Here is a 24795-nt window from a genome sequence, read left to right on the forward strand (position 1 = left end):
AAGATGGAAAATATACTTATTTTATAGAAACACCAAAAATGCAAGAGTTCAACGATTTACATTCATATTCTCCAGTGTTTATTTTGATTTTTTGTTTATTCATTCAGCCAGCTTAGAAATAGTTTGTATATTATACATATTCATATAAAAATAGTTCTTTGTTTAAAATTAAATATATATTACACTTTCAGCGCATAATCTAGACAACACCCTAACCTAAAACAATATATTGCATGGCCTATATGAATGTTTTGTGATCCACGCACAAGTAGAAGATAACCAAATAACCAACAAACTCAGTACATGCTAAATGGTGTATATATATAGTATAATTGTGTATAATAACTTCTTGAGCAAAATATGACTCCAAAAATAAATTGCAACTGCGTTAAACATTTAAAAATTAAGCAACAATTTCCAAAATACCTACTTAGGGACTAATAAAAAGTATCAAAATGGTTCAGGGCATAACAATTAAGTAATTCTTCATTTCAATTTCATCTCTATATAGCACTTGGTGGGGAGTACAGCAAGAGAGGGCCTGTATGTGTGTGGGTTGTGTGCTTGAAGGGTGTCCTGTTGCCAACTGCATATTGCACCGTTCGTTATTCTTCTAGTAACCAGTCTCCGGCTCCTGTTTAAGTGTCATGCGACACGGTTCTGAAATAGTACACAAAATGTGTTACGTTACTTGTACTAAATACAGGAAAAAAAAGGTATAGCTTTTAACCCCATATGCTACTCACCAATTCCATAACCAGCGGGTGCGGTTAGCAGCTCGGGTACCCGGATCTTCAGTGGAGTCCGTCGCAGCAGCTCCTCGGCGCTGCTGCCCTCGCTTCGATTGTACTCGTTGAGCGTAATGTCGGCGGGATTGCGCAGACCCAATCCGCCACCCCCGCTGGACACTTCCGCCGGCGAGGCGACCGCTCTTTGGTAGGGATGCATCCTCTGGGGACTGTGCTGCGTTGGCAGCGGTCCGGACCGAGTGCCATTGTAGTGCTTGACGGGCATGTCCAAGTAGGAGCTCTCCTGATGTTGCTGGTGCGTCGCATGTTGCTGATGTTGATGTTGTGACTTGGGGCTGTTGAGCGGAGGAGAGATCGCGGCTGGAGCAACGGATGCGGGTGCAGAGGAGGAGGACGAGACGGCTGCTGCGGCTGCCGCTGCAGTGCTAGCCGCGTAGGCCCGGAAAGAATCATCCGCACTGTTCGCCTCGATAAGAGCCTGGATGTGCTGCACCTCTAGGTCCAAGCTATGCGAGCCAGGACCACCAGACGTGGCCAGCGAGTCCAGAGAGGAGTTAACCTGACTATTGCCGTCCATGTTGCCTGTGTGGGTAGGACTCTGGTAGTCATTCGACTGATTGGGCGGCGATAGCGGCAGAGGATTGTCGGCCAACTCTCCTGTTAACATACGCAAACATATTGAGTCAGTCAATTGTTCCAATCATATATCTGAAATATTTAAGAACTCACCTCCCAGCAGCATCTCCTGCAGCAAGGAATCAATGTGGGCCACTCCAAAGATCTTGGCAAACTGGATCTGCTCGATCATCTGCCAGGTAATAGACTGCAGAACCGGCAGGATGAGCAGGATCTCGCCAAAGCGACCGCGCGACTCGTATTGCCGATCCGATATGTAGTCCTCGAGATTATTGAGTATCTGATGCCGAAGCGATTTGATGCGATGCGGTTCATTTAGACCCTTGGCGTCTAAACAGATTTAAAGAACATATTATTATAGGGTTACTTTTGTCAATAGGTTGAATAACTCACTGGGATCGAAGAAGACTAGGGCCTTGATGCAGGCGAATTCAGTATCATCGATGCCCACATCCTTCATGACCGTCACCAGTTCATCGATGATGCGGGCGCCGATCCGCGAGATGTCCAAATTGGGCGACACAAGAGGATCTGCGAGGAAAATTATTTTAAAGGTTATACCACTTTCAAATATAGGATTCAAAAGTATGAAAAACATTACCTGGACAGTGTCTAGTGATCACACAGTTGTTGCTCAGCAGCAGAACATCCTTCAAGTGCATCGATCGACGCGACAGGCCGAGGAGCAGATGCTCGCCAGCATGGGCGCGTAGCAGGGCCACCTGGTCATCCAGCTGCAGCTCGTTGAAGGCCGGAATCTGCTTGGCCCACTCGACCAGGGTCAGCAGTTGCTGCTTCATCGACTCGCAGACATCGTTGATGCTGGCGAATTGCTTGTTGGAGAGGTCCTCGTTTATGTTTGGCTCCATGGCAGCGCCTGCCTTCGACTGGCGCGACTCATTCTCCGCCTTGACCAAGGAGATCACAGACAGCCCGTTGCCCGGATCCGGGTCGTCATTGGAGGTCCGTCGGCAGCTAATTCGATCCCGCTCATTCTGCACCGCCTCCTTCTTCATGCCCGCCTTGAAGCACTTCCTCAGCCGGCAGTAGCGGCACTGGTTCCGCTTATCCTTGTCCACAACGCAGTTGCGCGAAAATCTGCCAAGTAAAAACCAAATCTCAATCTCCCTGCCATTTTCACCACATGTGTATGTATGTGTGCGTACCTGCAAGTGTACTGATGGTTTTTCCTGACACTCCTCCTGAAGAATCCTTTGCAGCCGTCGCAGCTGGAGGCCCCGTAGTGTTTCCCCGTCGCCCGATCTCCACAAATGGCGCAGACCGTCGGTGATTGCTGCTGTTGCTGCTGCAATTGCTGCTGGCTGCTGCTGGCCCCACTTCCGTTTCCGCTCAGGTTGTTGTTGGGCGAGAACATGCTGTTGTTGTTGTTGCTGCCACTGCTGGCACTTCCGCCTCCTGCGCTGCCCGCATTCCCGTTTCCGTTTCCGTTGCAGAGCGCGAAATTCTCGCTGCTCTGATTGCTACTGTTGCTCAACCCCAGCCCGCCGCCATTGGGGCTGAGGGCGTGGCCGATCGGACTGTGGGGCTGCGAGGCAGCCGGATAGCCAGAGGCCAGGGCATCCGCGTGCATTATGTGGCTCTCCGATTCTGCAACAAAAAACGGGTTACATTCTAATCAGTACTATGATCAATTAAAGTTAAGCTGTAAATCAGAAGCAGTATAAAAAACATTCCATAACTAAAACGTAGTTTCTTGAGATACGCTTGTTCAAGTTCTTAAAAATGGAATATATTCTATCTAAGTTATCTTTATATGTAAATATCTTCGTTGTAAAAGTGTCCCATCATGCTGAGCTCCACAGTTTTGCAGCCGCATGGGCTGGTCGCACGCACAGTTTTAGAATTTCTTGTGCCTACGCAAATTCCTCGCTAAGGTTTGGCAGCAACTGGATATACCATTTTTTATCCACTGACAATTTTTGCAATCAAAGAGCAATTAAGCATACACAGCCAGAAATTTCTGGATAGTACGATAAGAACCCTTTTTTTAATATAAAAGGAATTTATTTGATTTAACATATGTATATAAAACGAGAGAAGTCGATACTAAGTAATATATTCCTTTTACTTTTATATACTTTAGACCCAAAAGATCATATAAATATTAATTAGTTAAAGGTAATTTTGGTCCGTTGCTCTTTTACTACGACCGCAGCTGTACTACGTACGTTACACGGGGGTCATTAATTTGGGGTTTTGTAAAAACTAGCGAAAAATCGCGCAATAGCAACAAACAGAAATTGCACAAATAACAACAACAATAATAACAACAATAAAATCAACAACTGACCGTCACTGGATGCAGTTCGGCTGGCGCTGCTGTCGCGCCTGCGTCGACGTCGCCCCGCCCCCGCCACCGCCTCCTCTGCCACAGCCGCCGCCACCGCTGCCGCTGCCTCTGCCATTCGCCCACCGCCCCCCACTTTGCCACGCAACAGAATGTTGCCAACGGCGACGCGATCGCGACTAGAAATCTTAACTCTACCGGACTTGCGCACCATTTTAATGCAACTGATTAATGAAAAAACACACGACTCGAAATTTTTCAGTCAGTCGTATCGTATGTTGTGTCTTGGCACCTCTCCTGCTCTCTCTGCGCCGCCGCACAGTGGTCTGATTTGAGAAAATTCTATGAAGTAATTATTTCTCTCTTTGGTTACATTTTTCAAACTAACTAACCCTAATATAAAACTTAAAAAATTATTAGGCCCTTTTACTACATATTATTCTATAATAGTTTATAATAATTTTCAGAGAACATATATCCTCAATGGATTGGATTTGGATATCTGTATCAATAGAAATATTTGTTTAAAAATAAAACCAAATAAATACTGAATTTAAAACATTTTATATCTTTAGAATTCTTTAAATTTATTTTTCATTTAATTGTTAGATGCTAACATATTTTATTAGGTATTCGAAAGTGTGAATATATCAATAATTGACCACGTCACTACGCGTTCTAAAATTTCTAAATTTACATTTGAAAGCTCGAGTCCCCACCGTGCGTTTTCAGTGTGTGCGTTAATCGACGCTTAAATCAATTCAACTGTGTTTGCATATCTCGACCCCTCTCTTTCCTTCCCGGAGAGAGGGAGCGAGACCCCAAAACCAGACTTGGGGCTCTCACCAATACAGAGGCACGCAGCCGCGGAGATAGAAATTCATTTAATGGACAGAAGCGGAGGCAAAAGCAACAGCAACAGCAACAGCAACAACAACAACAACCATAACGACAACGACATCGGCCAAACGAATAAACAAATAAATAAATAAAATGTGTAGGAAAAAAAGCCGGCTTTAATTTGGACAACGTTATGAGGGATTGTTCGCGTGTGTGAGAAAATCATTTGGGGAGACGGAGAAAGAGAGAAACTAGAAATACTAGTAAAACGGAGAAGAGGAATAGAAGGAAAATAGTAGTTACTTTTAATAAACAACAATACAAGTGCTCGTACAGTGGATGGCAATCAAAACGAATACTTGTTTATTACAAATACAAATTAAAAACAATTAGATATAAAAATTCCTGTTTTTGCATTTTCATATTAAATATTTACAACCAGAGGCGTGCTCATTTACTTACGTGAAAAGCTAATAAAAAATGTTTGATCTTCAATGTGAATATAACAGCTACTGTATAATAATAAAGGATATCTTTTTACTTTTCTATCTCTGGATGTTACGAAAAGAACTTTGAACACATGCTGGCATCGCATATAATATTCTTTCAATTAACATTTTATTAGTTCTATAAATACTGTGATTATTTCGAAGCGATCGCAGTGGGTGGTCCCCAGAGATTTTCCACTATTTGTCTTATTAGTTTTCATATACCAGGGAACTCTCTGAGACTTAATTGATTGGCAAACATTTACAATTTTAATAGACTTTTCATGATTGCAATCCAAACAGCAAATTGGCCCGGCCCGATTGCTTACAGATTCTCAGACAGTTAATCACGGCACCCCGACAATTTCGATCGCCAACCGATATATTGTACACCTGAAATACAAGTACATCCTCACCGCTTGAAAATCCAACGCGAAATAAGAGCAGTTGCTTCCAAGAGAAGTATAAGTAAGAAACACAACTGCCAAAAGTTCTTATCTCTCTGTTTATGGGTGTGCATTTGTTGTTTAATTACACTTAATATTGTTGTTCTACCAGCTCGCGAGAAATATGCCAAATACACTGCAACAGCGACGAATAAAAATGGTAAATAAAAAACCCTAATACTCGTTTGCTAACATTTCGCGCATAAAACTTTCTCGCCCCACACTCGCCATCTCTCTCGCCCACCGCCGCCGTCTCGCTCGCACACTCCACGGGTGGGGGAAACAGGCCCCGGTGTAAGTTTTATATTTTTAGCCAAGTCATCGTTAGAGTTCACTTTTTTCTACCGCGTCATCGTTAGTATTGCAAAAAATGTTGATGCCACACACTGAAGTGGGCAAATCGTAATCTGAGATTAGAAAATATCAGATTCTTGATTCGCAAAATATTATTATTTGGATGGTATTCCGCAATTAGTTTATGATGCGTTCATAAAAACAGCCGAAAACAAAAGTATATGTACGAACATACATGGATTTCACGTTTCCCGATAAGAAGCCACAAACAAACACCTGAGCTGCGAATCATATAAAAGCAAAACAACACTTTTATCTATTAATACGCTAATGTGTTACCAAAAACTTATTTAATTAATATGCCGAACACAATACTCGTAAGAGGCCGACGACGAGCCCCCAAAAAGTATAAATAAATTGATCTGGAGAGCGCTTCCAAAATAAGAGAATCAAGTATTCGCGCCACGACGATCATTTTTTATTCAGCGAACCATCGCTACTGTACAGTAGCAAACTCTCAGTCTCCCAGAAGTATGTATTATTTAGTTATTCTTAAATAAGGGAAAATGGTGGAATATCTGCTGAGATATATGACTATGGGATTTATTTATTTATTTGAGTTAGGTGTTTGAATTTTTTGGCCTACAATTTTTTGGCCGTTCTCTATATCATATACGAGTATATTCATATTCATATGATTCGTCTGCCAAACACAAGTTGGGTGGGAACTTTGCTCGCACTACGCAAAATTTGTATTTATTTTTGGATACAATGTTGTTGTTTACCAAGCAAATATATATGTACGTTCTTTTTAAAAAAGATCTTTATAAAAGCTTGAGCGATGGAAGCGAAAATATACATACACTTAAAACGCTTACCCGATAATTGAATTTAATTCGGTTTTTATTAAACAATGCATTGACAGACGTGTTCACATTTATTTCCGGAGGCCTTTGTATGAATAAGAACCTTTGCATTGCATTAGTCAGCCATTAGTCAGAAGAACAATGCAATTTGATAACAGCCAAACAGTTTATGAGATTGTGAATTTAAAATGGGAGTATAAATACTCACTGTCCCCGCAGTGAAAACTAACTTGATTGATTGAAAAACCAAGCAACCGATTTGATCTTTATAATTGATAAGCCTTTATTGGTGCATTTCATGGTTGCTACAAGTCATATAAAGTATATGGTAGGATGTTTTTGATAATTACAGCTCTGCTATTTTTTAGACGGCATACACTAATGGCCACCATTTAAATGAGGAAATTGTAGGCTCGACTTGATTAGGATTATATAAATATCAATGTAAAAATAGCTGTGATAATACCTCATTATTTTTCTAAAATGATTTGGGCTGTGCTCGCCTTAGGGAAGCTAGCGAAATCAGAAAAATCTTGATCACGCTCACAGGCACATATTATTGAATACACACATGCGATAGAGGAGGGCAATTTAGCAAAGACCTTAATTATTGTTTTGTTTCAGCGGCAATGCGAACGACTAGCATTAGCCCACATAAATGTGTAATTTTGAAACCCCTAACCCCATCTGGGCGCACACACACTTATAGCCCCCAATCGAGCACTATACACACATACATACATGCTACTTATTGAACATATAGACTCTTATCGGCGTCGCAGCTCCGCGGCAGAGACTCAATAACGTGCCTAATGGCAGCGGGGCTCCCAACCGCCGCTGATAGCACACACGGCGTATGATCAATTTGAAATCGGCGAGCGAAATGAAAACACTGAAAATCGAAACCAAAACCGAAACCGAAACCAAATCCGAAACAATAGCTGCACACACGGTCTCCACATGCGACAAGAGCAATTAGCAGAAATTGAAAATACCCGTAAATCGAAGGCAGGGGGAGCAAAATTAAGAATGAATCAGCGCCATATCAGTGGGGCTCTTGGTGATATTCCTATGCCTAAACGAGTTTGCCTGCATGCGCTGCAAAGGAAAATGCATAGAGGGGCACGTGTTTGAATGCAATGAGTAGCAGAAATATACTCTACTTTCATGATTTCAGTACTTATGGATTGCTTATTGGTTTCATGATTAATTTTCCATTTTAATATATCATATCATATATCATTGCGTCTCTATCTCTTGCGAGTTCTTTTTCTGACTCGTACGATGGCTTACAATAAACATTTTACGAGCATCAGCAGAAGCCCTAAGTAAATGAAGGTACCTTTTCAGTTGTGTCATTACTTAGAACCACCTCATGGGCTGTTTTTAGGTTAAATCGTTTAAATTTAAATGGCGTGTCAGAGATCAAAGCCAATAAATATGCGTAAGACGGACGCCGCAAAACACTGTCTAATTGCCAGGTAGAAATCTCGTTTGGAAAGCAAACATCTAGGCAGGGTACATATACAATGTTATCAGTAACCTGCACAGCTGCATGCACCCACCCACGATCGGAGCTCATGGCAACGCCCCGAAATGATGCAACTTTGAAGGTTGTCTGTTCCGTTCCTTTTGGTGCGGCTGTAATCATCGGGGTTCCGAAAGTTGCTTCAACTGGCAAGATTTTAGTAGCATTCGTAGTGGTGGGGAATTGTCTCTGAGCACTACTGTTGTTTCAGCTAATGATTTTGACCCATCCACGGAGAGGTTATGTTTAATATTCGCAAGGTGCATTTAAATCCCGTGTTATACAAACAACATACCATAGATAGTGAACGGACATTACCAGAAAGCCGAAAACCCAACTTGAGCATTGCATCACGTTGGGAAAAACGGGGGGAAAATTTAGAGTTTGGATGGAGCAAACACTTGTGGGTGGAAATATCTGTGAAATCACTTAAGGCTGAGCTCATCTCCAGGAATCTACGTGGTGATCTTTATAGCATTCGCACCCAATTGCGAACTTTGAAACTATTCCTTGGCCATTAACTGGGGATAATTTCCCCACGGATATTTACCCTGGACATTAGAAATATTTAACTTGCCATTGTTTGTGAGAAAACTTTGAAGTCAGAGGAGAACAAATATTGTACATATTGTACCACACAGCGAAAAATTCAACTTATGGTATTCTATTGAATTAGATGAATTTTTCATATGACATTTTCATTTCAATAATGTAATGGTGATGTTTAATGATGTTTATTTTTATGAGCACGTATTGTTCGTGTTTGTTTGCCATTCATTTTTGTTTATTTGATTGAAGTGGAATATATAAAATTGGAAAACCCTCTTGCGATTGCGAAATAGTTTGGTCATGTTTGCCTGGCAAATATAGGTAGTGTCAACACTTTGTGCCTTTTCCAGCTAACCGAATGCGATTATTGGCTTAAGTTGGGCTAGGTTAGGTTGTTTATATAGAAACCGAAGAGAACCATTATTGATGGTATACAGGCAACTTCTCAGATTTCCCCCCGCTGGTCTGATCCAATTAAAAGCGATGGCGTCTCGTTAGATTCAACTTTTTATTGGCATTATCATTATTTTTATGACTAATAATTGCGCTCATATTGTCTATAATTAAAATACTAAAAACGTCTCAATTAAATTGTTATTAACAAAAAGCCAAAGCGGCGAGCAGCACTCGGACCAATCAAATGGCAAAAGCCGACAGCTAAAACTATTGCATCCGAGTATTTGTATCTCTAGACCTGATGCTGAAAGTAAAACTTCTCGCCCGGTACTTAGAATCGAGTCAAGTGTAATTTCCATTAACTATGTTTGTTATGGTCGCCGTGTCCGTCTGGCCTCTTAATTGGGCGCTAACGTGTTTCAGATACATTTGTATCTCCAAATAGCAAACAGCCGAGAGCAATTAAAGCAATCCTCGCCTTGAACCGCGTATCATGACATTTAGAACTTGACTGCGCCAAGCACTCGTTTAGCTCAAAGCCCAAAGCCTGGCTCTGAATTACTCGTCTTGGAATTGATTTTTTAAATCTGTTTTATTCTGTGCTCATCTTCTCCGAATAGTAGGCCCTTCTGCCCTTTTGAGTTTCAAAATGCGCAAGCGCTTAGGCGTTTTATTAAACTACTAATTAGCATATATACAACTTATATTTTCTGTTTCTAGCGAAAACTAACTGCAAGTCACGGTGAGCAAAGCAGTGACTGAAAGCGTGTGAAAGCAGTGATTAAAAATCCCCAAAACAACGTTTTAGCACTTCACCAAATGGGATGTATTCGATATTCCAACATTGCAGCTGCTCAGCATGATCCCACATAAATGATGGTTATCATAACCTACCCCAAAAACAAGATCAATTTACGGAGCAGATTTTAATATGGGGTTTTCTGTGGTGAATTAATATTCGATTAATGTGAGCGAGACCCAACTTGTTGCGAAAAATCACAGACGCCATAACCGTGATTATTACTCTATCTAGTTTTCTTGGGATAAAACCACTTTAATTTCATAGCCCTAAGAAGCCAAGAAATATAAGAAATCGTTAAAAAAAAACTTTTAAACTACATAAACTTGCATGGATACAATACTTTGCCTGATTCTTTAGCTTAATCTTAAAAGTACTTTTATAAAAAAAATACACGCAGAACTAATTGTGTGAACAGATTTTAGGCAAGAATACTTTCGATTTTTAACTTATCTGTTTCTGGTGCTTGAAGTGTCCCAAGAGTCCCTACTCAATCAGACTCGATTTCGCAGCTTTTTGACAATACTTAACGATAACAGCGAACTTCTGTAGATGTAAATCTCGAGTGGCCTTTTCTTATACATAGCGATATGCATATAGTACGGCTAGTATTTCCGGTTAATTGACAGCCATCCGAGAACTAGTGATTAGTTCAATAAGGTAGCTGAATAATTGCAAGAAATTAAGTACAAATCGCACACGTACATAGTTGTAGTTGAAGTTGATTTTCTTATAACTGTGGAGGGGTTGCCAACTGCTCATCGCCCTTGAGGACTTAGGATTGAGGGGGCTACTTATATCAGTAATAAATGTATCAATAATGTGAATGTTTTCAAATTAACCGAATGGCAAATGACAATTAACCCAACCAGTCGTGTGCAAAACAGCATAGGAACCAATATTAATTCGGCTGAGTGATTTTAGGTTTATTCTATTTTGAGTTTGACAATCACATCGCATTTTATTCTACCGAAGCCGCGCGCACAAACAATGAAGTAAACAAAACATATATTTTAATGTTTTTAATCTCAAATTAAGGCATCCATTATAATCGTATACAATTGTTCTAAACGAAGCACGAAAATAAATCTGTTTGCCCAATTTAATGCTCGAATATTTGAGCACCATTGATGGCTAGTATGAGGGCAAAACAATTACGCTTAGCTAAACAGCATTTTTGAATGCCATTTAATTTATGTTCACTTCATTTAGGGAATCAGCTTAAAGTATTAACAACACAACTTGGCTAATTTTATTTGCCGTTGGCAGTTTATGGCTTTCTCTGTTTCTTGGCTCTTGATAAAATCTTATCGCTTTGGATGCACACGGGCATAGAATCATAATCGCTGATAAGCATTGCAATAAACTTGTTTTTATGGTTCGGCTATGTATGATAATGATAATGGGCCCAGGGTGCCACGATTAATCCCCTACCCCCCAGCGAATGGCTTGCACACGATGGTATCAGCAATCTGCGGCCAGATATAGTTCATGATAAAGCCCATATCGGGAATGGGGCAACGAATTACAGTGCAACTGTTTGTTTAGCCCCACAAATCGCGAATCGATGAACACATAATGAGGAGAGATCTACATGAATTGTATCGCCTGATTTTGGCTTTGAATTATTTGCGATGTTGTCATGGGCGCTATTAAGTGTATCTTATCAGAGGCGTTAAACTCTGGGAACGAAACACATTGCGGAGATGGTCAGTCTAGACTTTTAGATACCCATCAAAACCAGTAGTAGAGGCATAGCTATTGAGGAAAATTTGTCACATCCTACTAAACTATAACCTTTAGTTTCAGTGCATATTCTTTTTTTTCGTTTGAAAGATCCCATTATTCGCGACAAGCGTGTTACCATGTTAACTTCTGCAAAAGTCTTTCTCAGCATGAGTCGATGAAATTTAAGATTGCGGGGGATTCCTGCAGACTCATATTAAAGCCTGATATTGTTTACCTATGTATGTATGTAGATTATCGCCAAAAATTCGCACTTTTAATTAACCACCAACAAGGCCTTACCCCCATTGGTTTACGATTACTCCTAATCGCAATAATCTGCGTTATCTATAAAGTATTTCATTGCAGCAAAGTTATTTATTGGGATGAAGAAATCTGGAGTAGGTTGCTAAACAACTTATAAGTCAGTTTCATTTCTACCTAACATTTATTGGGTATATTTTAAATAAATTATAGATAGGTAATTATTGATAGGTCAGTCCAAAAGTGTGCTATGCAATATGATCAAAGCCCTGTTTAAGGACCTTTTTAATGACTTTTTGGGCACCTAAGAAGTTGGTTTTTTTTTTAAGAGGTATCGCACACTTCCTCACATTTCCCACTCACCCATAATGTGCAGAAGATTTTCTTCGAGAAGAAATGCATCGTCGTAGCTTGAGTTAGTCAGATTCTCCGTTTTCATATTTAGCAAACTGGGCAACATTGAGGCGTACATTTAGATTGCTTTAATCTCTGGCTGATAGTTCACGTATTGAAATGATGTGTATATATAAAGCCGATCCGGTTGGTACCAATGAATTCAACAAAGTGTGGGAGACGCGTCCCTAGTTCCTGGTACGCAGTTAATGAAGATCGTAGACGAGGGTAAATATTTGGAAATCCTTCACACTCTTGGGCAAATTGAGTTTTTCACAAACGGTTGCTGCTTTTGTCGCTGCTGCCGACTTTGTTGTTATTGGTGGTGTACATTTTTTTATAATTCTCTCGCCTTTTTGTTTTTTTTTTTTGCCGATTTTTTTTTCAAGCCAGCTAAGGTGAGGGGCCAGAGACACACTTAAGTAAAGTTAAATATTTGCACAAATTAAAACCGAAAATAGCTGAAGCGATGAAAGTTAAGGAGCGAGGGAAAACACCGCACTGCTCAGAAAAACCGAAGCGAACCGAACCGTCGGCAATTGGTTCGATACGATATATATTGTATATAGATATATATCTATTTACATGCGAGCCGCTTAAGTAAATAAATAAAAATTGGACGGTGGGCAGAATTGTTTAAGAATATCACAGTTATTTTCGCGAATCCTTTTCCTATGCCGCACAGGTGCTCTTGCAAAATGTTCCGAGTGGCAAGTTGGTAGTTCAAGCCGGCTTGTCTCTATCTATTTTATTGTTGGTAGAAAGGTAAAAGGGTGTGAGCCTGCGGCGCCTGTATTATTACCGCCTAGTGCAAAACACTGACTAAACCTCAAATAATGTTCTCAACACGTACTAACTGTCTTAATATTATTTGTTGTAGATATAGAAGCCGACGGCCCCGACGAAGCGACTACGAAAGCTCTGGATCGCTCGGCTGGCTCGAAGCTGACCGAGCCCAACGATCGTACAGAAACTTTAATAAATATAATTCTGGCTATTCTGACTAGACTGTTGTTGTTGGCACCGTGATTAATAATATTGCAGCGCAGCCGTCGTCTTGGCAAAATTGTTAACACTTCAGCTCGGATCGGATCGTATCGTATCGGATCGGATCGAAACGCTCGGATCGTTCGGATCGGTGGGATTGCTCGGATCGGCTTGGATCGCTTTCGATCGCCTCGAATCGGGGGCATGCGCATAAGATCGACGCGCTAGTACCGCCGGTCTTATCAGACTAGATTAAGCGGATTCCACTCACACGAACGCACTCCGCTCCGTATATAATTCAAATTGTTTAATGGCACATATAATAAAACCATATCTCTGTGTATTTGTTTTCGGTGCTTTGTGTGCTTTTGAGCTTTTATTAAATAAATAGTTGTTTTTTCACAGTTTAGGAGATTACCAAAAGTTGGCCACTCCGAAAAAACAATCTTCAGTTCCAGCGCCCCTGATTCGGATTTTAATAATTCAGTCCTAATCCTTTGGACTTCCAATGATTTTTAAATTTGAAGTGAATTGACTTTATATATTAAATTTACTTTTTTCTATCTTTATTTGAGAGGATAATAAACTTAGATAATTACAACGTGTACAAGTGACGTAAGCAAATATATAAAACCTCACTTTTCACGGATTACATCTGAAGATCTCACTTGCTTTTCCTAATCTGATAAAATGGTTAAGTTCTTCAAACACTCTTAGCTTGCTTTAACAACCTAAGAGCTTTCTAGCCTGGGTGAAATGTGTTTCTCTATTATTCTATTTGTAGATCACTTCACTTTCAGCTTGGCAAACAGGCAGTCTGGTATCTCCGTAGTTTCTTATCAGAGCCGGAGCTGCAGCGCCTGGTCGCCTCAGACAGCGACGCCGACGGCGACGGCGACAGAAAGAGATAGAGATTCAGATATATTATATAGGGAGGCATTATAGTGGGTCGTTGTTTCTGATTCCATAGTCTTGGCTGAGTCGATTAGTAAGCGGCAAGGCATCCGCTACTCAGTCGCTTATCAGTGGAATGCTGAAAAATCAGTCGGAAAATTCCGATTTGCCAGAGATACTGGAATAGTGGAAAACCGATGACGGGTGGGGTGGCTCTTGAAATGACTTGTTTGGCTTTTCGGTTTCTTGGGCCGCCGCGCTGATTGATACTTCTGATTCAATTGAATGTAATTCGCTGTCATTCAACACCAACGCACCATGCACAATCGCAGTCAGCTGGTCGTCGCCAGCCGTACTTTATACGCCGGAATTTCTGTGACGAAACGGAGCTCCACGCCAGCCCCAGTTGCCCACTCACGGTGCACTTTGGATTCGAATGAGGAATCCATTCCGAATGCCGCCCGTTTGGCGTCATCATCGGCCACCACATAAATGTTGGGCTTGCGGAAACTTGATACGATTATGATTCGTTGATTCTGGGGGCAACAAAGGGGTTCAGTTGGCTAACTGCTGTTCGCAGCTCATTTTAATTAGTTTTAAATTAATTAATACAGATAGGTAACCAATGTTTTTAGCTACTTTTAATCTTCGTTTGAAATAGATTGGGTTTCTTCATTATGAAGAGCTCTTAAAGAAAGTGGCCTCTTTAAAATCCCTCTTTTAATACTCATACTTATTTCTCGATAGGCCCTATTTAACTTTAATTAAACTTATTTCCATATGTAAAAGTTATTCTCACCAAAAGAACCGATTCTGGCCTCCCTCTCATTCTGCGGCATTGATGCAAAACATCATCTGGATGATCCCTCGAAATGGGGTTGAGCGATTGCATTAAGTGCAATTACAAAATATGTTTACCAGCACCCATCTGTAATCTGTGAGACCGACTGTATGGTACGGAGAGCGAGCGATCAGGACATGACGCATATGTTTTGGTTTGAATGCAGCGGCCAACTTATTCGATTCAATCCGATCCGATTTGGGTAGTGAGTCACAGTTGCACACAACAAGTGTTGTCCCCACAATCGTGGATCCGAATTCGAATTCGAATCCAGCAACTCCGGCAGTTGCTATCTGAGAGATACATTTCCGGGGGTGTGGTGGTGATGAAAATAATGCATTTAGCCGGAGAAAAAACGCAGTAAGTGGAAAACAACGGGCACAGAGATAGAATTGAAATAAAATGCATGTCATGTTCGTGCTGATGGCTGTCGCTTTTCCCGGCCACATGTGGCGACCCTTGCTGGCGTGCAATTTCCAGAGAATTATGAAAATTAGCCAAGCCGAAGGCAAGCTGCCATTTCATTTCTTCGCTCGATCTTCAGCTGGTGCGGTGCTTCGTTAAGTGAGTTTTGTGCGAAACTTATTATTTTATTTGCATACATTTTTATAGAGACAACACACCGAAGAACGAGCCATGGGACATGGACATGGCTCACACATGTGATTTGCATGTGCGGTTCGTCATCGCCTTCATGACGATCATCATCACGATCACTCGCCGTCGCCTGACAGCCACATATGAATGCAATGCAATGATGACGATGGCAATAATGACGATTGTGGTAGGTTTTCATAATGTTTGACTGCAATTTACTATTTACACTTCATTTAGCGGCGACAACTTTAAGTGAAATGTGTCCACATGGCCTGAGTGGTTCGCTCGCTTTCCCGCATCTGTGAGATACTCGCCTCGGCGATTCTCCTGCGTGAAACAATAAGATATAATAAGCATCGCAATTGAATAAAGCTGCCCGCAGCTCCAACTAATTGGAGAATTAGCTCAAGTGTGAGGATAGTCCAGCCAAGTGGGTTGTGTAAGGAGTGAGCCAGTGAGAGGAAATGGGTTCACTGAGGACTACTACTAAAAGCCGATGACACTCGACGCGGAAAGCTTTTCCCCAAATCCCCATTATGTAATGCAACTTTAGTTTCAAAGATTCTGTAATTGCCAGGCTTTACTATGCATTAAAAACAAGGTAACATGCTACAGTCGAGTTCCCCGACTATCGATACCCGTTAATCAGCTAGTGAAAGTGCAGACGAGAAATTTCAACATTTTTTGGAACATCAGTAGAAATTGGGGAACAAATAATAATATGAAAAAAAACTTAAATATTTTTAAAAAGTGTAGGCGTGGCAAAAAGTTTTTTGCAGATCTATAGAAAAATTTTAAATTTAAATATATAAAAAAATTGATAAAACAAAAATTGAAAAGCCGTTTTTTTAATTTTTTTGCATTTCTACTACATTATACATCAGAAAAATGACAAAAATTGAAAAAAAAAATTGATTTCTAAATTTGAATGCAGATTTTTAGAGAATCGCGCCAGAAACATTTAGAGGTATGCCACTTCAAAATCCGATGAAGGAAAGTTGAGTTATGGAGCTTAGAACTTCAGCCTTGGGACATTTTTTCATTTTTTTCAATTTCTACAATTTCTACAATTCTACAATTTCTACATCATACATCAGAAAAATGACAAAAAAATTGAAAAAAAATATGTTTCTAAATTTGAATGCAGATTTTTAGAGAATCGCGCCAGAAACATTTAGAGGTATGCCACTTCAAAATCCGATTAATATAAGTTGAGTTATGGAGTTTAGAACTTCAGCCTTGGGACATTTATTAACTTTGTTCAATTTCTACATCATAACATCAGAAAAATTACAAAAAAATTGAAAAAAAATATATTTCTAAATTTGAATGCAGATTTTTAGAGAATCGCGCCAGAAACATTTAGAGGTATGCCACTTCAAAATCCGATTAAGATAAGTGGAGTTATGGAGTTTAGAACTTAAGCCTTGGGGCATTTTTTAATTTTTCTCAATTTCTACAACATCATACATCAGAAAAATGACAAAAAAATTGAAAAAAAATATATTTCTAAATTTGAATGCAGATTATTAGAGAATCGCGCCAGAAACATTTAGAGGTATGCCACTTCAAAATCCGAATAATATAAGTTGAGTTATGAAGTTTTGAACTTAAGCCTTGGGGCATTTTTTAATTTTTCTCAATTTCTACAACATCATACATCAGAAAAATGACAAAAAAAATGAAAAAATATATATATTTATAAATTTGAATGCAGATTTTTAGAGAATCGCGCCAGAAACATTTAGAGGTCTGCCACTTCAAAATCCGATGAAGGAAAGTTGAGTTATGGAGCTTAGAACTTCAGCCTTGGGACATTTTTTCATTTTTTTCAATTTCTACAATTTCTACAATTCTACAATTTCTACATCATACATCAGAAAAATGACAAAAAAATGAAAAAAAATATATTTCTAAATTTGAATGCAGATTTTTAGAGAATTGCGCCAGAAACATTTAGAGGTATGCCACTTCAAAATCCGATGAAGGAAAGTTGAGTTATGGAGTATGGAACTTCAGCCTTGGGACATTTATTAACTTTGTTCAATTTCTACATCATAACATCAGAAAAACTACAAAAAAATTGAAAAAAAATATATTTCTAAATTTGAATGCAGATTTTTAGAGAATTGCGCCAGAAACATTTAGAGGTATGCCACTTCAAAATCCGATGAAGGAAAGTTGAGTTATGGAGTATGGAACTTCAGCCTTGGGACATTTTTTTATTTTTTTCAATTTCTACAACATCATACATCAGAAAAATGACAAAAAAAATTGAAAAAAAATATATTTATAAATTTGAATGCAGATTTTTAGAGAATTTCGCCAGAAACATTTAGAGATATGCCACTTCAAAATCGGATTAAGATAAGTTGACTTATGGAGTTTAGAACTTCAGCCTTGGGACATTTCCTAAAATTTAAAAAAAATTTTAAATTTATGGAGTCTTGGAGTTTAAGACTTCAGCTAGAACTACTCAGCTAGTGGAAGTGCGATATATCTTGGCCACTTTTGCATTGACCACCATTGATGTTATGTGTACTAGCAATATGAAACTGGCTTATCTGGCGGTCATTCTCAGTTTTTATTACCCCATACATGCATGTACATATACATATATGCTAGACGATTGCGAAACGGCTCTAGACCTCAAGCAAAGTGGCATATTTGTTTACTTTATATCGCATGTGACGCAAGGCACTTCTTGCATTATCTACCATGGAAATTAATGAATGTCCAAAGCGGATATCATATAAAAAGGCACAATAGTACAGACCTATGTGGGTTACTCTGTTAGTTCGTCTACCAATGCCAATGCGACTATTTCATCTTAGATAGCGGAAAACAGTATTTTTAATTATGCTTGACCCAAAATCAAAAGAACCTTAACAGAAATAAAAAGCCTCAATGGATCGCAGAACGGCGGAGATTCGCGAAGGCGAATATAAATCAATGGAGTTCGTGTCTGGGCGATAACCCCCATATCATATCAGTTGGATGGGAGAGTCGGTCCTCGCTTTATATGTACATATATATGTATAAATATATGATAGATGTAGGCCCGGGCCCCTGATCCTCTGCCATGCATAATGCCGGGCAATAACAGGAGGCATAAATAGGTTCGAATTTGCCTACAACTGTGGGTAAGGTGAAACAAGAAAGTAAATGCACATCGACTAAGGTGACACCACATAAGCCCCTTTAAAAAAAAGGCTGAGCTAAAGCTATAGACAGTCGGGCTGATCGTCTCTATAAATATTCAACAACTTGGAGACGTTGCTGGCTTGTAAGCTGGGCATATACGTACATATAAGCCACAGTATTTAGTCGCCCCGTGTGTTTGCCATTGCGCATACTTAACCCTTTGGGGTTAAGTTAAACATTACGATTACGTTTCACGTCGCTTAAATGTTGTGCGCGTTTTCTTTGTTTTTCTCAGCCCTATTTACTCGCCGTCTTGATTTTTCGGTTCCCCCGTTTCAATTGTAACTTTAATTCCGTCATCAGCGGTTGCAAAAGGCGATACAGGGCCAGCAAATTTTCCTAATCAATAAAGAAATTATAAACATTTATAATGATTGCAGGCTTATCGGTGGAAACGCGTTCTTATCAAGGCCATGGCGCTCTATTTATAATACCACCACAGGTCTACCAATATCAGACATGATTTTGCCACCACACGTGGCACGTGTTCAACGACTTCTCGGTTTACTGAACACAACCAATTTATGAAATTATTTTTAAGTCGCATTAACATGATATCACATATTTTTTAAGTTAACTTTTCTGTGGCGTCTGTGTGATCCAGAGACAAGATCTTACAGATATACCATTATATCTACATAGGCTTTATCTGAGATACTACGAGTATAATTGCACACTTACCGGGATCATGCAACTCCTGCTCCATTTTCTCCACCTTTTTCACCTTCATTAGCTGCTGGCCATCCGTGACACTCAGATCCTGCGGATGCTTCATCGTACACGGGTTACTTTTTATTTACAAGTCGGTCGGGGAGATCCAATCACATAGTCATATAGTAATGCCCGGCAACTGTAAGTGGAAAAGGCAATCGATAAGCTGTCGTATATCAATCTACTACTGGCTAAACACACACAAAAGGCAAGTCGAACATATTAAATTTTTAATGATGGCCCGCTAATCGAGGGAAGTATCGCCTGTAAATCTACAAAACTGTATATACAATATGGGTGTTTGTCGTTTGTGCATACAATGTAGGTGTCAACTCGAGTGGCCGACAACCAAACGCTTCACATTACAAGGCCCCCATCGGATATTTTTGGTGGGGAGGAGTCATTTGCTTTACGATCCCATATCAGCAATATGCCGGACACACCTGTACTAGGGACAGCGCTTATGGGTATTTGTATAAAGCAATGCTATGTACACTCCCCCTTCGAATATCAAAACTGTCCAAAAGTTAATACGTAAGCCTCAACAAATACCCGAAATCATAATCTTCAATGCTTTATTGACTAGCAGATAAAAAACACTCATGCCCGCAAAAAAGGTAAAAGTCAGAAAGGTAAAAAAAGAAAGAGTATTGACTGTTTGCCGATAGTGCCGAAACAGAATTTCTGATTATCGGGCGTTTATTGTTTCTCTTGCCCATTTACCATTATGCGAATTTGTTTTTCTCCCCCGAGTTTTTGCGATTTTCGCTCGAGTGCCAGAAAGGCCGATAAGCCCCATGGGCTCTACGGTCTCTATCGCACTGGGTACCCTTGTATCTCTCGATTGTTTCTCCCTGTTATCGCTTATCGTGGGGCTGCTGACGCAGACCCCCTCGTCTGCATTGTCAATTCGTGACCTTTAAACCCTTGTGACTGCGTGAGTCGCTGAACTACACAAACAGAAATGTTTAATAAGCTTCTAAATTTGCGGGTAAAAGCTGATATACTGTGTATACCCTAGGGATCTGGATCCATAAAATAATACAGTCCTAGTATAGGTTGCAAATTTTAGTCGCAAATGTAGTTTACCCTATAAGATAGATATGTATCCACATATTTACTTTATAAATGTAACATCGCGTCAGGTCTTCTTAGAAATAGACTTCATTTTGAGGTCTCACAACTAACGACTAGACTCACTCACAACGCTCGCGTTTACAGTTCAAATCGATTGTGTAAAATATTTTATTTGAAATACCCATTTTTTTGGAATTTTAAGACCAAAGACAAAATTGAAAAATGTGTTCACGCGATGCGGCGTCAAATCAATTGATCGACTACAAGAACAATGACTCCGAGGTGCAAAGGGAGATCACAACATCCAGTGGGAATCCAGTTGGCGTCAAGGATGCCATACAGACGGTGGGACCAAGGGGTCCTGCTTTGTTGCAGGACTTTCAGTTCATCGACGAGGTCATGCACTTCGACTCGGAGCGGATTCCCGAAAGGGTGGCCTACGCCAAGGGAGCCGGCGCATTTGGGTACTTTGAGTGCACCCATGACATTTCCAAATTCTGTGCGGCCAGCATATTCGATAAGGTTAGAAAACGGACTGCCATCGCGATGAGATTCTCGGTGGCCTGTGGGGAACCGGGTTCTGCGGATACGGTGCGTGAACAGCGTGGATTTGCCGTCAAATTCTACACGGACGACGGCATCTGGGACATTGTGGGCTGCAACATGCCCGTGCATTATGTCCGGGATCCCATGCTGTTCCCCAGCCTGGTCCATGCCCAAAAGCGCAATCCGCAGACCCACCTTAAGGATCCGGACATGTTCTGGGACTTCATGACCCTGCGCCCGGAAACCCTTCATGCCCTGCTCATGTACTTCAGCGATCGGGGTACTCCGGATGGCTATCGCCACCTGCACGGATACGGAGTGCACACCTACCGCATGATCAATGCCAGTGGAGAAACGCAGTATGTTCGGTTCCACTTCAAGACGGACCAGGGCATCAAGAACTTGGACGCCCGACGATGCGAGGAGCTGATGTCCCACGATCCGGACTATGCCATCAGGGATCTGTACAACTCGATCAAGAAGGGCAACTATCCCAGCTGGTCCATGTACATTCAGGTAGGAATCATTTGAGAGAATCTTTGAGAGCGTTGATCGTGATATACCTTAGCGCAAAGAACACGATCGAGTGCAGACTTGCTATATCAACTGATGTTATCATCCTCCAAGAAATTATGTATATTTGGTATACTGAGATTTTCTTCATTTACAACCACTAGGTGATGCTCAACGAGGAGGCGAAAAAGTGTCGTTTCAATCCGTTTGATGTGACCAAGGTATGGCCCCAGAAGGACTTCCCTCTGCTGCCAGTTGGCAAACTAGTCCTCGATCGCAATCCCACCAACTATTTCACCGAGGTGGAGCAACTGGCCTTCAGTCCGGCCCACATGGTACCGGGCATCGAGCCATCGCCGGATAAGATGCTCCAGGGTCGCCTCTTCGCCTACGGAGACTCGCAGCGCCATCGCTTGGGTGTGAACTATATGCAGATACCGGTGAATTGTCCGTATCGCGTGAATGTTCGCAACTTCCAGCGGGATGGTAGAATGACAGTGACTGACAATCAGAACGGGGCACCCAACTACTTCCCCAATTCGTTCTGTGGACCTAAGGAGAGTTCGCGGGCTTTGGGCCTGCAGACGTGCTGTCCCTTGAGCGGCGATGTCTATCGATTTATGAGCGGCGACACCGAGGATAATTTCAGCCAGGTCACTGACTTTTGGACCTACACCTTGGATAACTGCGGCCGGAAGCGGCTAATTCGCAATTTGTCCGAGCATCTGACCGAAGCCAGCCAGTTCCTCCAGGAGCGGGCAGTGAAACTGTTCACCATGGTGCACTCCGATTTCGGGAGACTGATGACGGAGGCCCTCAACACGGCCAGGATTTCCAAGTTCTAGGATGTATTGACACACTTCAGTAGACAATGGTCTTTTAAAATACTTTTAAATTATTGTTTCAAAAATTTGTTTTTGGATCTGGTCAGACTTTCAAAATGTGCCCCAACTGAAGATTAAATGAGAAATTGTATTTGAATCTGTATTTGAGATTGATACTTGAAATCGTTGTGGGCTATATGTATATTATATGTATATATAAAGTGCGAACATTATAGCATTAACGTACATTTTTAAAATACAAATATTAAATATTTGTGGATACATTAAAATGGTCAATAAATGTATTTCAACTTCATTTACTTAGCATACTTTCAGGAGTTGACCTTGACTACTGGGAAATTATCGCCGCTAATCTGGTTACCCAACGGATCTGCTGGCTGTGATTATCCAACCCGGATGATAATGCCCCCATCCCAACCCATCGAGATCTGTCATTAGCTAGCCGCTCTGTTTACATGCTGCACACGTGTCTGGGCGTTCTGCGCTTGATTGAATTCGCCGAAGTACAGTGCGTTTCGGCATAAAAGGGCTTGATTTAAATGTATTTATTTAATCTCAAAATGTATGGTTCCATAATGGATTGCATGCCCAGATTGTTTACTCTTTAGTTGGTCATTTATTACTGAATATTAATATTATTTTAAATACTGTAAACTGTTTGCTGTAGAGATCGCTAATACTCTTATTCCACAAAATACTTTTCTAGAAGATAAACAGGCCGTTTAAATGCTGAATATGAAATGCCCACCTGATCATTATGCAATGTCAATGCATCCCTTCGTACATATATGGTTTGTAATTTAAGGGGCCTACCATCGTTACGATTTTGTAACGTACTGTATATTAATCCGAAAAGCTTGTCCAACTGAAATGCTCAGCAAATAGCCGCAGCAAATGTTGCCAACTGGTTGAGTTAAGCGACTTGAACGCAGTAACTAAGAACTTAATAAACTTACTTAAAGCTCAATGGCCAGACGATGTTCTAACTATCTGAGTTGTTTCTGTTGTTGTTGGTGCAGCTGCAGGGCTTTTTATCAGCGACGGCTGCTGCTGTGGTTTTTGTAGTTGCTTTTCGAGTTGTTATTGTTGAGTTGACCGCATGAATGAAAGCGAATAGGAAAAAAAGGCAGACACACACTTGTTGATTTCTTTATGCGATTTTGTGGCTCGTTATAATAATATAACGTTTCTCCGTATTATTTTGTTACGTATTTTTCTATTTTTGTTTTCTTTTTGGCACCGCGACACGCTTCTCCGTTTTTTTGGGAGAGATTTCGTTGTTTGGCTTTTGATTTTCTACTATTATTGCACTTGTTGCCGCCGCTGTGAAATTCATCTCGGGCGTTTTTTTAATGAGTGGCTGTTTGCAGGCCAGTTGTATAACTGGCGCACTGCATATATTCATTTATATCAATCAAAGCGGAATATACAGCTTATAAACATTGTCTTTGTTTTTGCCTTTTGCAGTTGTTTCTTCCAACGTCACTGGAATTCAACTACGGCTTCTGTGTTCCGTTACAAAGCGCTCACTTATCACTCTCTCTTTCTCTCTCTCTCTCTCTAGCCACCCACTCTCTCCGCTCTCTGCCTCACACACGCACACTAGAACATGGCTGTTACGTAGTTGTTTTTGCCAAACAAATATTCCGTTCACTTTATAAGTTAATATGCATTAATTGCATAAATGTGGCGTTTCTTGTAGGGGGCGGGGCGGGGAATTTACTGGACTTGCAAACTGCAGTTGGTTGAACCCGCGCACACACTCGCACACCCACGTTCAAATTGGCGGAGAAGAGAACCCGGCGCACCGATTGACGATTGGCGACTGAAATCAAAATCAAACTCGCCAAATCGAACGAAAGATATAAAATAGAAATGGAAATGGTACCATCAACGCACAGCACACAACCGTTGCGAAAAGCGGAAAACGCGTGAACCAAACAAGACGCGATAATATCACATTTTGTTGCTAATATTCTGTTTGACGACAGAGTTCAAAACGGAGCCACGCGAAAATAGCAACAAAGCGATTTGCGGAGAGTAAAAGTGCAGTTGCTGTAGTGTGAGTGTGTGCGTGTGACTTCCATCACGTCAATTTTCAGCGATCGCGATGGAAGGCTGCCAGACTATGTAAAAAGCATACGGTCCGGTAGCACTTCGTGTAGCTTGCCAAGCTTTTTTGACATTTGGAAAAGCTAATTACTGCGCGCGCATTTCAAATTCCACAATCTATTGTTTCAAATATAAACCTGCTATAAAGTACGCATCCATACCTAAAAATATTTGATACCCACAAAAA

At 40.7% G+C, this 24795-nt stretch overlaps 3 protein-coding genes across 5 annotated transcripts; 2 read left to right on the forward strand and 1 right to left on the reverse strand.

The window, feature by feature from the left end:
* Nucleotides 1–77: 77 nt before the first annotated feature.
* LOC6543157 (transcription factor HNF-4 homolog) lies at nucleotides 78–24621 on the reverse strand. Of its 3 annotated transcripts, XM_001969193.3 has the most exons (8): nucleotides 23453–24621; nucleotides 19486–19654; nucleotides 2552–2993; nucleotides 1987–2483; nucleotides 1779–1916; nucleotides 1479–1715; nucleotides 747–1406; nucleotides 78–660 (listed from the first exon to the last, which is right to left on the reverse strand). In XM_001969193.3, exons 2-8 carry the CDS (start codon nucleotides 19577–19579, stop codon nucleotides 614–616), a joined length of 2115 nt encoding a protein of 704 aa, XP_001969229.1. In that variant the 5' UTR covers nucleotides 19580–19654; nucleotides 23453–24621; the 3' UTR covers nucleotides 78–613. The 3 variants fall into 3 exon arrangements, with proteins under 3 accessions (XP_001969229.1, XP_015015024.1, XP_015015023.1); XM_015159538.2 differs by lacking the exons at nucleotides 19486–19654; nucleotides 23453–24621 and adding an exon at nucleotides 12252–13378 and having other exon boundaries at nucleotides 307–660; XM_015159537.2 differs by lacking the exons at nucleotides 19486–19654; nucleotides 23453–24621 and adding an exon at nucleotides 3697–3937 and having other exon boundaries at nucleotides 307–660.
* On the forward strand, nucleotides 15003–16215 carry LOC113564046. The gene is made up of 2 exons (XM_026978289.1): nucleotides 15003–15363; nucleotides 15616–16215. The coding sequence occupies exons 1-2, from the start codon at nucleotides 15164–15166 to the stop codon at nucleotides 15806–15808; spliced, it is 393 nt and encodes a 130-aa protein (XP_026834090.1). The 5' UTR covers nucleotides 15003–15163; the 3' UTR covers nucleotides 15809–16215.
* Nucleotides 20698–22638, forward strand: LOC6543197 (catalase). The gene is made up of 2 exons (XM_001969195.3): nucleotides 20698–21654; nucleotides 21816–22638. The coding sequence occupies exons 1-2, from the start codon at nucleotides 20815–20817 to the stop codon at nucleotides 22494–22496; spliced, it is 1521 nt and encodes a 506-aa protein (XP_001969231.1). The 5' UTR covers nucleotides 20698–20814; the 3' UTR covers nucleotides 22497–22638.
* Nucleotides 24622–24795: the final 174 nt, after the last annotated feature.

This window comes from Drosophila erecta, unplaced genomic scaffold (assembly GCF_003286155.1).
Source record: "Drosophila erecta strain 14021-0224.00,06,07 unplaced genomic scaffold, DereRS2 tig00000055-arrow-pilon, whole genome shotgun sequence".
NCBI classification, from domain to species: Eukaryota; Metazoa; Arthropoda; class Insecta; order Diptera; family Drosophilidae; genus Drosophila; species Drosophila erecta.